The sequence below is a fragment of the Neolamprologus multifasciatus genome, chromosome 19 (genome assembly GCF_963576455.1).
Source record: "Neolamprologus multifasciatus chromosome 19, fNeoMul1.2, whole genome shotgun sequence".
NCBI classification, from domain to species: Eukaryota; Metazoa; Chordata; class Actinopteri; order Cichliformes; family Cichlidae; genus Neolamprologus; species Neolamprologus multifasciatus.
The window spans coordinates 26792223-26806672 of record NC_140457.1 but is presented as its reverse complement, the minus strand read 5'-3'; the positions used below and the strand labels follow the sequence as shown (position 1 = coordinate 26806672).

The following is a 14450-nucleotide window of genomic DNA, read 5'->3' as shown; positions in this document are numbered from 1 at the left end:
CAGGTTATGACTTTGCTGAGGTCCTGCGTTGGTTTGGAGAGCGAGTGGACCGGATCATTCTCCTCTTTGATGCACACAAGCTGGACATCTCGGATGAGTTTTCAGAGGCCATCAAAGCTTTCAAGGGTCAAGACGACAAGATCCGAGTCGTCCTCAACAAGGCAGACCAGGTAGGAGAAGCTGAACAAATCTAACATGAAATTAAACTCTGCTCACCTGTGTCAGTCTAACCTTAAGCTCCTCCTCCTCACCTGTTCGATTAGGTGGACACTCAACAGCTCATGCGGGTGTATGGCGCCCTCATGTGGTCGCTGGGGAAGGTGATCAACACTCCAGAGGTGGTGAGAGTTTATCTCGGCTCCTTCTGGGCCAAACCGCTGCAAAACACAGAGAACAGGTGAGATACGTTACTTCGTCTGTTTGTTCGCAGCGAATGATGCTTATCTTTCTTCCCTTTATGTTCTTTTTTAAATGAAGTTAGACATGAGAACCTCTTATCTATGATTCATAATTCCAAACCAACCCATCAATTTCATCCTCTGACTGAAGCAATTTGTTTTAGTTCCCACCCCCCACCCTTCTAATCTAAAGACAAATTTTGGATGGAATTGAAAAACTAAGCTTGGAGCTACACAGCATATACACATGAAACATGTAGAACAGGTGCTGCAATTAAAATGGATTATTGCTTTCTCAAAAGAATTGATTGCACAAGTGGAATTGAATGAAAAAATAAATATACTATAAAAATATAGTATGATAGATGGTTGTAAGAATGAAGAAAACTGTTATTATGTTCATTAAATAATCTAATTTAGTTATTTAACCTTTCTCCATGGTGTATGTATTGTTTCATCCATCCATCCATTTGTTCGTGTGTTTACTCATTTGCTTGTTCGAGTAGGATTTCTTTCTCCATATACGTGTCTTACTTCATTCATTCATTGATTCATTCCTGGTACTTGTCAGGCGTCTGTTCGAGGCAGAGTCTCAGGACCTGTTCCGGGACATCCAGAGTCTTCCCAGGAATGCTGCTCTCCGTAAACTCAACGACTTGATCAAGAGGGCGAGGTTGGCCAAGGTGAGACAGGAAGTCACGCATTGTGGTTGGAGTTAACTTTCAGGAATTCTAGGAATACTGTGGAATATTTGACTGAGGATCTCTGGGATAGTGTTTCCAACTGGCTGAGTCTATGTTTAATGGAGGTGTCCTTGTGAGAAAATGGTTTCTAATGATGTCAGCTGTTGTTTCAGCCTTTCAAATGAAGAATCGAAACATAGATGTTTTTTATTCTGGGGAAACAGGAAGCAGAAGTGGTATTTAATTTTAACACTGATGTGGAAATAAAGCCTGAATCAGACCCTAATCCTGAAACCAAGCTTACAACAATCACATGAATTCAATTTAGAAGATTTTTAATATTTTTTAAAGAACTAAATGAGATAGAAAACATGCTTTAGTCACACATATCATGCAGGGCTTATATTTTGCCATTGCTGTGCTGGTGTGGATCTTTTTTTTTAGATATAATTTAATTTTATTTCTAGGGAAATATTCTTGCTAATAAGAACATAGTCTTATTTATGTATACAGCCAGAGGAGTCCTATAATTTTCAAAGTAGTCCTACGTTAAGTAAATAAAGAAAGGAAAACTGTAATTCAGCTCAATAATTGATGTAATCACTCTACTTCCAAAAAACACACGAAAAATGTAACTGCAGTTAATTTGTTACTTGGTTACTTTTAATGTTTCAGACTTTAGAAATAATTTGGCATAATTTGATATGAGCAGGTCTGATCAATAAATAAATAAAATGAGCTTTAAAAAATTTAAATCAGGGCCTTATTGTTTATTTGGTTATAATAATGTAGAGCCAGTTAACAGTTACAAGGTCTTAAATAATCAGGCCCCATCTTATCTTAATGACCTTGTAGTACCATATCACCCTATTAGAGCACTTCGCTCTCGCTCTGCAGGCCTACTTGTTGTTCCTAGAGTATTTAAAAGTAGAATGGGAGGGAGAGCCTTCAGTTTTCAGGCCCCTCTTCTGTGGAACCAGCTTCCAGTTTGGATTCAGGAGACAGACACTATCTCTACTTTTAAGATTAGGCTTAAAACTTTCCTTTTTGCTAAAGCATATAGTTAGGGCTGGACCAGGTGACCCTGAATCCTCCCTTAGTTATGCTGCAATAGATGTAGGCTGCCGGGGGATTCCCATGATGCATTGAGTTTTTCCTTTCCAGTCACCTTTCTCACTCACTATGTGTTAACAGACCTCTCTGCATTGAATCATATCCGTTATTAATCTCTGTCTCTCTTCCACAGCATGTCTTTATCCTGTCTTCCTTCTCTCACCCCAACCGGTCGCAGCAGATGGCCCCGCCCCTCCCTGAGCCTGGTTCTGCCGGAGGTTTCTTCCTGTTAAAAGGGAGTTTTTCCTTCCCACTGTCGCCAAAGTGCTTGCTCATAGGGGGTCATATGATTGTTGGGCTTTTCTCTGTATCTATGAAGCGCCTTGAGGCGACATTTGTTGTGATTTGGCGCTATATAAATAAAATTGAATTGAATTGAATTGAACAGTTTAACTTTAACCTGGCTGCATTTTTGCTTATGGTCACCATAGTGGGGGATACAGGGCATATGCTCAGCTCAGTATTTGGAACACTTGTCCAGCCTGGTAGAAGCATATAAGAAACAAAGGGCTTTTATTTTGTAAAAAGCCTTCTAGCGTACACCACATAGAATGAAGTTTGAGAGCATGTAAAATGTCGGCCATATTTGAAGTATAACAAAGATCAAGTACTTCAGGTACCACTATATTTTTGAGCAAGCAAAGAGAAGCAGGTTAATAACATCAATCATATTAATATTATTAATCTCTGTAATGTTTCGTAATCTTGTACAATGACGCTCAAGTTGATTTGATCGTCTATCGTCTCAGGAGATTCAGTGTGAAGTCACAGCCTCTTCCTCCGTGGTTGCTTCTTTTTTCATGAGGTATTTATGTGGGAAATTGCAAAGGCTGCTGTGAAAACTTAATAATGAGGCACATCCAGCAGCTGTATCAGGTCTGTTGTGTTGTTATACAGTGAGCTGGAATCTGTCCCGAGTGAGCGATCCACACCAAGCACAGATGTGTGTTTAGCTGCAAAAGTTCTTGAAATGACACAATCCTGTGAGGTTTAGCAGCTTTGTTATGGTGCATATTTCAATTATCAGCTAAACAAAGGATTTGGCTGCACTCTACTAACATATGACAAGTGCTTTCTAGTGGAAACATTGCGATGTGATGTTTGTGGTGTGATAACGTTAAGCCACTGATGCAAAGGAAATAATGGGATTTGTAGATGTTTTTGTTACAGTTACAAATGACAGTTTTGTGTTTGGGTTTTTTTTAACATAACTACATGTGTTTTCTCACACATTTAGTTATGTTCAGCACCCAGAAACATGCCAAGGAGTCTTTTTAGTTTTGTTTTTCCTTCCTCTGTAACTTTTAATAAATGGCACTCATGTACTCTGGCACTTTGCCCTCAGAAATTCAATGACCTCATTCCCTCACTGTGTTACTCCTCCCTTCCTTCCACCATCATTATGCCTTTGCCTGTGTAATCCTCCTGCACTCCTACATTCCTCCCTTCTCCTCCTGTTTCTTCCTGTTTCTTCTCCTCTTCTAATCCATCAGTCACCATCAGTTCCCCTCTGACCCAGCATCTCATAGTTTCCTGTTTCTCTCTCATCCAGAGTCTCGACACCCAGACTTCAAGCTATATTTTTATTCCAGCAAGAGGAAACAGCCTGAGATTTCTGCATTATGCATTTCATTCCATAATAAAATCATATTTAAAGATTTAAACAAAGAATATTTTGTGAAATATTCTTTGTTTTTATGTTAACAAAATGTCGACTTTGTGGTTGTTCCATGTAAAGATTTTTTGTGCCAAGAATTGTTTTTTTTCTTTACTTCAATACAAATGATTAAAGTTAAATTTGTGAGATGTCATCTCACAATTTCCGGTTGTTTGAATTTTCAAATCTCATTTTATTAACCTAAACACATGAGAGTATGAGCTTCTTTGCCCTCCATGGTAACCTGTAGCCCAGATAGCAGACTTCCTGTGTTGGTGGCGTGATTAAGGAAACTCTGTGTAAACAGTGCTGTTATTGAACGGAGCTCTGGCAGCGGGAGGGCTGTGACCTTTTCCTTTTGAGGAACTATCAGGGTAGTGTCTCCTGTGCTGTGCTGTGTGTTACACTGGTAACACAGAAGAGTTAAAGGGGATCAGTCATAAATAACTTCGGTTTTGTCTCAGTTAAGCGTTGCCATGTACTCAGACTTCTTCTCTGTTTGTTTGCTCACTTGTCCTGAATTTTGGCTTTTTTTAAGATTTAATGAGCTGAATGAAATTTTGTGATCAGTTTTAATCAGCTTTCTGATGCAACACTTTTAGTTTCATTCCTCTTCTTTCAATGCAATCTCAGATGTCTCAAAGGAAAAAAGCTGCCAAAGCTGCCATTAACCCTGGATAACCCATGGGGTCAGAGCCGACCCCATTGGTTTACTAGGGAAACCATGGGGTCAGATTTGACCCCATGGGTTCTCCAGGGTTAAAAGAAACTTTAAGTTTTAAGGCACAGAATTTAGATCTGTGTCCCTGCACGGCATTTTAAAATGCTCACGATCTCCATTGCTTTCCTGCTTGCAGGTGCATGCCTACATTATCAGCTACCTGAAGAAAGAGATGCCATCTCTGTTTGGACGGGAAAAGAAGAAGGACGAACTGATCCAGAGACTCCCGGAGATCTACACCGTCCTACAGAGAGAGCACCACATCAGCCCTGGAGACTTCCCCAATGTCACTAAGATGCAGGTACGTAAAAGCCAACACAGTAGCCAGCAGTTCCCAAAGACCTCTGTGCAATTAGACTGGAGTCATCCCCTGCTGGTTATTAAAAAGAATGGCTTGGCTTTACACACACACACACACACACACACACACACACACACACACACACACACACACACACACACACACACACCCACTTTGGACCTGGATATCCTGAGAATATTTTTACTCAACCCAGATAAAGTCTGTTAATCACTTTTAACACAACAAAAAGAGACAATGTAACTGTAACTGCCAATTTTAGAATAGTTTTTTGTATCACAGTCATATCACAGTAACAGTTGTCTTTATTTTCTTGAAACAGAAGCCGCTCGTACCGTACGGGAAATGATTTAATTCCCTGTTGAATTTGACAGTTTGCTCACTTCCAAAGAAATGAGCAGTCTTCTAATTTTTTATAGCAGTTTCATTTTAAAGGAGAGAGACTGAATGGCAAATATACAGAAAAGGAAAGCGCATTATTTAAAAGTCATGAATTGGTTTGCATCACTGAGTGAAATAAGTATTTGATTCCAAAGCAAAACATGGCTCCTTATACTTCTTTGTAAGTGAACAAATTAAAAAATTCAGTAGAGGATCAAATAATTATTCTTCCCTGACTCTAGAAAATTGTGTTTTAATTTGACAAATAGGAAGCATCACATAGGAATAGTAGTGCTATACTTCTTGCCCACTCAGTGGAATTGTCATTCTGAAGTGTATGTGTCCTTTAGAGTGGCAGAGTTTGCAAATGTACTCTTGGACACTGGCTGATAGACCTGGAGCACTGGGTTTAATATAATCCCTGTCCCTGTTTATGCAAATACAGGAAAATCATTGTTTAGTAAAAGAAAACCTGAATTTAAATGATAAACAAATGATTATAGCATTGCATCATGTCATCATGCGGAACAATGTGTGATCTGAAGAAGAAGAACTGTTTTCCTGACGTCAGGGAAGGTTTTAGCTGCTGGGACAGAATGAACTGAACTGCAGCTGCTCTGCTGGGCCGATAGAGAGATGCTGCACAGCAAGTGTGTTTCCCTCAGCTAAACTTTGTTTTTATTGGATTATTGACAGAGAAAATGTTTGAGATTTTTCACTTCCCTGGTGAGATGTCTTGAAAAAGAGCCTGTAGTTATTTTACAAATAGCTTTCTTTAAGCAGCGACACCAGTAATTAAAATGAAGGCATATTATGGTACTAGTAATTAGAATTCCAGAAAAATGTCCTATTATGTTAAGTGAAACTTTTACATGTCATTCAGAAATGTGTAAAATTCATAGATTTTTGTACAAAAAATTTCTAAAACACACTTACCTCTGTGAAAATCCAACCGATGTGCAATCGTGCTGTCAGCGTGTTAGTAAGTCCCATTTAGGCCTTTTTATTGGGCTGTGGTTATTTTGCTTCTGAATAAAATACATATCATTAGTGAGGCTTGGATCTCATTAAAATGTAAGAGGACTGTGAATGGCTGTGGCTCAGGGGGGTAGAGCAGGCCCTCTACTAATCAGAAGGTTGGTGGTTTGATCCTGGCCAAAGTTGCTGTGAGTGCTCAAGCGTAGTATAGAAAAGCATTAAATAAGAATCAAACCATTACTCGTATGGTAGTTACTTACCAACCATAAGTGAAGCACGACCCTGTAACTAGGAGATCAGGTGACCCCTGCTGGCCAGTAAAACAAATTCAGGTTTAAGGTTCGTCTGCTTTACTTCACTGTGAGAATCTCTGACCATTTTTATGTATAGTCAACAACAGGTGTAATGCTCAAAACAAAAGGAATCCCAGTGTTTTGGGTGGTGATTTAAAATAAACTACATTGACGACAGCAAACTCACGAAGTCAAGGAATAAGCACACAAAACAAGAAAGGTAAACAACATCTAAACCTCAGTTTGAACCCAAATTTCAAAACCATAATGCCACTTTCTAAAAAGCACACCCATTTCCCTGAACTATAAACACTATGCCCCTGCTTTACCATATGAGTCAGATGTGGTGGACTGTTACTGCAAAACTCTACACACAAATCCCTACATTTGTCAGTGCTGATAACATGTGGTCACTTACGGTGTGTTCACACCGAACGCGATAGATGCGACCAAAACGCACCAGACGCCCCAAGAAAGCATTAGCAGTCAATAATGTTAACTCACGTAAGCACAGCTTTAGCTCAATCAGCACACAGTTAACGAAGTGGAAACACTAGGAGTCAAAATGCATCACACACCAATCAGAAACTTTGAGGGATAGTCAAAAGGGCCAAAGTCAGCTCACTCAGGTTTGAAACAATGGATCCAAAGACATGCAAAGGAAGAGGTCAAGGAGGAGGAGAAGGAGGTCTAGGACACCAGCAAGGAGGACGTGGATGTGGAGGAACATAATTGGCTATTGGGCTATTGTAAATGTCCCTCGTCAGCATGGAGGGAATGTCACTCTGTGCGCAGCCATCAGCCAACGAGGGATACTCCACCAGCATGCCATTCTAGGACCCTATAACACTATAGCTCCTTGCTTTTCTTGATGGTCTGAGACAACATATGTTCCAGCTGGACTACAGGGAACCAGCACAGCCAGAGCAGCCTCACTACATTGTTGTTTGGGATAACGCCAGCTTCCATCGTGCTGCTATGGTTCCTGACTGGTTTACCAGTAACCCAAGGTTGTCTAACATCTTTCTGCCTGCATACTCTCCCTTTCTAAACCTGATGGAGGAGTTATTTTTGGCTTTGTGGTGGAAGGGGTACGACAGAGAACCTTATGTCCATGTGCATCTCCTCCAGGTCCTGGAAAACGCCTGCCTAGACATATCAGTAGATGCACCCCCGCTTCCTGGACAGGCCCAATATCCGGTCGTTAAGTCTGACATCACTAGTCGTGTCTGGGCCTAAACTCCGCTGCAGGACGATATATCAAACGATCGCTATAGCATTACTGAGAGTTGAAAAACTGTCTAAAGTCTTTCATCTTTAATAAAATGATCAGCGTTCTGCTCTACCAGGTGTAACAATTGAGTTTAACATCCAGGCATCCATGAAAACGGAATTTATGACATTTAACGGAGTTAGAAGTTAGCAGGAAGTTAGCTTGCTAGCTTCTATCTAAATACAATATAGCATGTCCTGACTGCGGGGTTTTGGAAACAAATTAAAACGTACACCTCTGTTATCACTTCCAACATAAATGAAGACAGAAAACTAAACAGCAGTGACGTTTGTAGGGTTACTGAAGTTTGGCTAGCTGGTATATAATGATGTGCTACGTGACCGCTAGCGACACAGCTATGTTAGCATAATATAAACAAGCTAACTTTTTTTCCACTCGATAAAAGTTAACGTGAGTGTTCTCGGTGGTCAGGAACAAATGTAATCGCATGGCAGGATGCTGTAAAAGGACCAAACTTCAGCCAGGAGAACAACTGAGATAATCCATCCACAATACGAGGTTAGTTACATCCTAAGGTTTTAAAAACTGAGCTTAAATAAATGATTAGCGGTAATAAAAGCCGAGGGAGGTCAACAGTGATCACTGACTGTTTTAGGAGCTTTTTGAGATTAAATAGAAGAAAATACAAAACATTAAACATGTTAACAACACAAAAGCCATATTAAACGCAGACTACTTTAGGCCCGGAAGTAGGATTCGTCACGTCATCACTTAACGACCGGATTGTTTGTGATGTGGATGAGATTCTCTGGCCTGACCCAGACCACAGAAAGGATGCTGAGGTGGACTAATGTTTTTGGTGTGTGTTGTACTGTATGGTACATGAATAAAAATGTGCCACTGTATATACATTGGTTGCATTTTTTGTGTTCATCATGTGAAAAGGTTTTTGAGGGGAAGAACCACAAGCAACATAACTTGCCAGTTTTGGGAATATTGTTTCACATTTATTGCACCAATGTGTACGACTACGTTGTTGTGTGTGTGTGTTTTTGAGGCCTTGTGTGTGCTGTCTGTGGGCAAAGTTTGATTTTTCAGCAAGAGTGAATGGTTTTGAGTGTAGAGCTTCATTTTGACCTGACAATACAATGTTTGGGAAATTGAGTGAGATGATTTGTGTTTACTGTTTTGGCAATATGAGATATAATTTCAGAAATTTGTGTTTAAGCAATCGATAAAAACTGGAATAAATGGCAGACTGGTGGGGAGGGGGTCAAAATTTTAGTGACTAACATTAATCCCACATGCAAATATCAGTTTGCTGTAATCTTGTGTTGAGGTTTGTGGCAAAAAAAGAAAATGTGCATAGTAAAGCCTTGCAGAAAAGAGTCCAGCTTGCATTCCTTTTGAAAGCTGCAAGCTGGAGCAGAAAGAGCAAGCCACCATGTTATGATAATGTGTTCAAGTACCTCATCCAAAAATATACCACAATTTTAAAGGCTTCATTATCTGTCATCTTTGTAGTTGTTTCTCTGAGTGTGAGCTGTAAAAGTAGTTAGCAGACGTTAACCTGTGTCTCTTCTTCTCCTCCAGGACATGCTGCAGCACTATGACTTCAGTAAGTTCCCATCTCTGAAGGTGAAGCTGATTGAGAAGGTGGATAAAATGTTAGCCTCAAAGATTGCTGTTCTTATGGCGATGATCCGGGAGGAGGAGGCCAAGCAGCCTCCTGCCATGGTGTCAGGTGGTGCCTTTGAGGGCTCCCAGGATGGGCCCTTTGGTCAGGGCTACGGTGAGGGGATCAGTGCTGGGGCTGACGCTGAAGATTGGATTGTCAGCCGGGACAAGCACCGTTACGATGAGATCTTCTACACTCTGATGCCTATCAACGGCAAGATAACTGGCGTCAATGCCAAGAAAGAGATGATGAACTCTCGGCTGCCCAACACTGTGCTAGGGAAGATCTGGAAGCTGTCTGACTGCGACCAGGATGGCATGCTGGACGACGAGGAGTTTGCCCTCGCTCAGCATCTCATCAAGATCAAACTGGAGGGCTATGAGCTGCCCACTGAGATCCCCAACCACCTGGTGCCCCCATCCCACCGCAAAAACCCTACCGCAGATGCCTTGTACAATCATATTGAGGACTAGAGTGCTCACAGGACGCCAAGCAAGCTGCTGAAGAGAGACTAAGCAGAGAAGAGGTGTAAAAATGTAAAGAACCATCACAGGTGAACGTGTCTGCTGCTGCTCGTTGAACAAACAGGAGAACAAATGGGCCACCTAATGCTACACAAGGTCAAAGGGTAAAGTTTTGTTGGATACATTCACTAAGACGATGCATTAGAGCCTAATAATGCTTGACATTTTCAGGCAGCAGTCAAACAAAGCACTTTTATTTTGATAATATTTGACATAATGAGCATTTCAGCTGATTTAATTGCATTAAAGAAGAAAAGTGACAAAGTTCTTTTATAATATAGCCACATTTGCCTAATTCTGGTTTCACCATTCACTTTAATTTCTGAAGGACGGCAAGTTCATATTCATATATTCAGGTTTAACCTTGAAAACGGACTATCCGAAGGTAACAGTTAGTGCTAGGGTGCAGTTTATTCATTTTACTGCAACATATTTCAAAGGACATCACTTGCACAAAACGTTAGATGCAAGTTTAAATGTATACTTGCTGGTGTTCAAACTGCCCATAATATCTTTCTGGATTTTTCCCCATCCTTTAAGCTGTTCCGGCTTTATCCTAAAAGGTCTTCACAGTTACACAACAATGACAGTTATTCTCCTTCACAGAAAAACACCGCTAAACTGACTGAAACACCTGGCAGTCCAGGCTGTCCTGGCACTATGGAAACTTCGTCTTTAAACGCTTTTAGATAAAAATACCAAAGATGTGTCTTGATGATGACATTATGCAAAAAATAAATAAATCAATAAAATAAGTTAATGAAATAAAAATTAATAAAATCTAACATTTTAAACAATCGCAATGGCTCCAGCAGCATCATAACAAACTAAAGCTGGGGAGCAAAAGCTGACATAGTATGTATTGTAATCAGAAGCTGTAACTTTATTCCCACTCCATGTAGGCCTCACAGTGAGGTCAGAGGTCATAGTCTGCAGCTCAGTGCTAATTTGCTCACAGGGATAGACAGTGTCCTGAAATGCAGTTGTCAGTATGTGCTCAATTGATTCTGTTTCCTGACATTGTAAAATGAAAAGGACAGGAGGAGAGCCATGACCTCTGATCTTATAATAACAAGACTGAAAACTTCAGCGTCTGGTCTTAACATCACCATTCAAAGAAAAATTTTAAACAGGAAACAGAGTTTGCAGGAAATAGGTTTGTTGTCTTGTTATTTCTTTCTTCTTTTCTTTTTTTAAATGTCAAATTTCAAATGAGATTACATCAGAACAAACTAAGATATCGCAACACATTTATGCATCCCATCTGAGACATAAAACACTCAACAACATAACCCAAACCTAAAAACCCAGCAACAAAATTAGCAGTGACTTCCAACTATTGGTTTGAAAAACAATTAGATAAAATTATAGAGGATTTTTAACAGATAAGATAAGTGGGAGAAGGTAACTCATGCGGTTTTTATGGTTAAATAAATGTCTGAAATTGTATTTTCTGATATATATAAATGAATTATACTTTTAAAACCACAGCAGATGTAAAGGGAAGACGTTCCATATCAGTGCCTTTTCATTTCAAAGGCTTTTAGTTTGTCAGAATACATTGTTTTAATTTGACATTGTCACCATGTTGCTGTTTTTAAGTTATGTTTAAAGGCCTCTGTTCCTATGACAGGACTGTGGTTATCCTTGAGGATTTTGCAGGAGATCTGCTGCACATCAGTGCTTTTAACATGCAACTGTCAGTGCATTTAATTTCCAAGCCCGTCTACAATAAATTATATTCATATTTTACTAATACTGTTTTTAACATCCATTTTCATCTGCTTATCTAATTCAGGGTTATCATATAATGTCAGTTAAGTGTAAGGTTCAGTGCCCTTAAAAATCCGAGGATAACCCGATAACATATTTGTTAATAGCTGGAGGAGGTGGGGTGGAAGGAGTTGTCACAATAGGCAAAAAAGTTCTTTAGTTAAAGTTTGAGGAAGATGACGGTTTCCTTAGATGTGACTTAAACTACTGTGGAGATTTTCTGTAGTGTTTTTTTCAAAAATGTAGACATCAGATTTCTTTCCCAAAACTGAACCATGTTATTTCAGTAATAATAAGAATAAATAATTAAAAAAATGTAGATATTTTTCTAAAAAGTCAAACCTTAATGCCCTTAATTCCATCTCTCCACCAAGTTTCATGAAGTTCAACTTGTTTTTTTTCTGCAAACCTTCTTTTGTTCAGATGAACAAACAGCAACAGGTTCCACCTACTTAATGAGGGTAATAATAATTCCTGCATAGCACAGCTTTTGTCTTTTCTGTCTGCTATTGGGGCAAAGACTGGTGGAATTGCTAGATTAATAAGTGTCATGTACTGTTTTTGCTTAGCAACCACACAAAGGCTTTCAATCTTCCAAGCAAAAGGGCACATCTGCAGTCAGTCTCTGTCCCCGTCTATAAAAGTGAAACATGTATGAATCATGTTATTTTCTTATGTTTTCTGTATGATTTTATCCGTCCAGCTGTACATGTAGTGAAAAGGTCAAACTAACTTCCATTTACCTGAATGTAAAAGGTTTTTTTTTTCTTTTTCAGCCGGATGTATTTTGTAATAATGTTGTTCCAGTGTTGTTCTAATGCATTTCCACCTCTCATCCTGTTAGCAGAGCTGGAAATGAATAAAATTAATAAAGTCTATTCAGTACATGTACTCAAGGTTCCAATGTTTTGTTTTTTGGGACTTGCATATAAATAGAAAAGGTTTCACACATAAAAGTTCACAGAGTTCAACAGGGTTCTGTGCTGGGACCAATTCTTTTTACATATAGGAACAGATAGAAAACACTGTCATTCCTATGCTTTCTTCAAATCAACTGTTAAACTGCAGACATATTTGAAAGACTTGAAAGCCTGGATGACCTCTAATATCTCACTTCTAAATTCAGACATAGTTCATTGCACTGCATTACCTTGTAACACTAATTCATTTTTGACCAGTATATGTCTTTCAATACACACATTAAACAAATATGTCTAGGACTACTTTCTTGCGTTTGCACAAATAAAACTAAAATGATAGAAACATCCTGTCTCAGAATGATGCTGAAAAGTCTTAAGTTAATGCAGAATGCTGCAGCAGAAGTACTAAACACGACTGTGCTTCCTCATAGGGACAGAGGAATTCCCATAAGCTACCTTATGAATAACATAGGAGAGACCACAGTCACTGCTTTCCTAGTGGGAATGTGCAGTTATGAAACTGTTTGAAACTTTGAGGCTGTATTTAAAGACACACCCTATGCTTAAATTACTTGGTCTTGCTACTGGAAAGGACCTTTAGGAAGACATTCAAACCCTCTCCAGCGAAAAATGGTAATTATTACATAATGTCCTGTTTCCTTGCAGAGCTGCAGTCAGGTGGTTTTGGCAGGATGAGGGATGGTTATGCATTATTAATTATAATCCAGGAAACATGCACTGTACAGTTTACTTTTACTGGATCTTGAACTGTCTCTTTTCCTCTCCAGGTTTTTTTTTATACCAAAAGGTTTCAGATTAGGTCTCAGTGTACATTTTGTTAAACTGGATCTTAATCCTGGTTCTTCTTCAGGACACTTGCATTTGGGTGCATCATTTATTCACATTGTAGCTTTTATACATGAATATATGCTGGAAAGATTTAGAAAGAAAGATAATGCATTCGAAGCGTGTCTGTGCGTGTGTGTGTGTGTGTGTGTTTTGAGTTACTGTCATGTTGAACTTTGACTCTTTTGCTGTCAGGTGAGTGGATCTGCTCAAGCCGTAAATCCAATGGTTCCAAAGTTCACACACACACACACACACACACACACACACACACACACACACACACACACACACACACACACACACACACACACACACACACACACACACACACTTCAACCTCTTCAAAAAAGACGAGACATTATATTGGCTTTTATTCAGTTCTTGTAGAATTGCCATAACCACACCAGTAACCTCTTACCTAACCTTAAATCAAGTATTCACCCTAAATTTTATTAATTTACTTTGAATCTCTGCAGATTATCTGTGTAAACACATTTATGTCCCCACAACATGGGCAATACTTGTACACACACATCACATGAATTCACACACCTCTTTTATGGCAACATTTGGTGCAGACAATAAAATCAGATCAACAGGGTGTCCCTCTTCACTGGATCAGAAGGGCATTATTTCTTCTGAAACGGATGTCTTTTCCCCTGAGATTCCAAAGTTGAAAACAAAATAAATCATAAAGAGCTTTGGGCTGCACAGGACTGAAAGGTAAGAGCATGTTTCCTCTGTCTGTGTGCTTGCGTGCTATATATAGCTTCTCTTCCTGTTCCTGTAGTTTGGTTCTTTCTAAGTTCTTCTGCAGGTTATCTTAGCACCAGGATACTTAAAAGTGACCACATTGCTGCACAAAAGTGTTTCCTGTTTATGTGGACATTTTTAGGCTTCGTGGGCCATATTTGTATTGGTCATTTTAC

General features: G+C 39.4%; 2 protein-coding genes across 2 annotated transcripts in view; both read left to right on the top strand.

Annotated features, from left to right (window-relative positions):
- Window positions 1-12643, top strand: part of ehd4 (EH-domain containing 4) — a 38088-nt gene extending 25445 nt beyond the window's left edge. Inside the window, exons 4-8 of the mRNA XM_085143090.1 lie at window positions 4-170; window positions 264-397; window positions 970-1081; window positions 4709-4873; window positions 9371-12643. Coding sequence (XP_084999216.1) covers window positions 4-170; window positions 264-397; window positions 970-1081; window positions 4709-4873; window positions 9371-9928 — 1136 coding nt within the window. The 3' untranslated portion in view covers window positions 9929-12643. The remainder of the gene's footprint in view (window positions 1-3; window positions 171-263; window positions 398-969; window positions 1082-4708; window positions 4874-9370) is intronic.
- Window positions 12644-12732: 89 nt separating this feature from the next.
- The window catches only part of sptbn5 (spectrin, beta, non-erythrocytic 5), an 88793-nt gene continuing 87075 nt past the window's right edge, over window positions 12733-14450 (top strand). The window contains exon 1 of the mRNA XM_085143088.1: window positions 12733-14244. The gene's annotated coding sequence lies outside the window, so the exon portion shown is untranslated. The remainder of the gene's footprint in view (window positions 14245-14450) is intronic.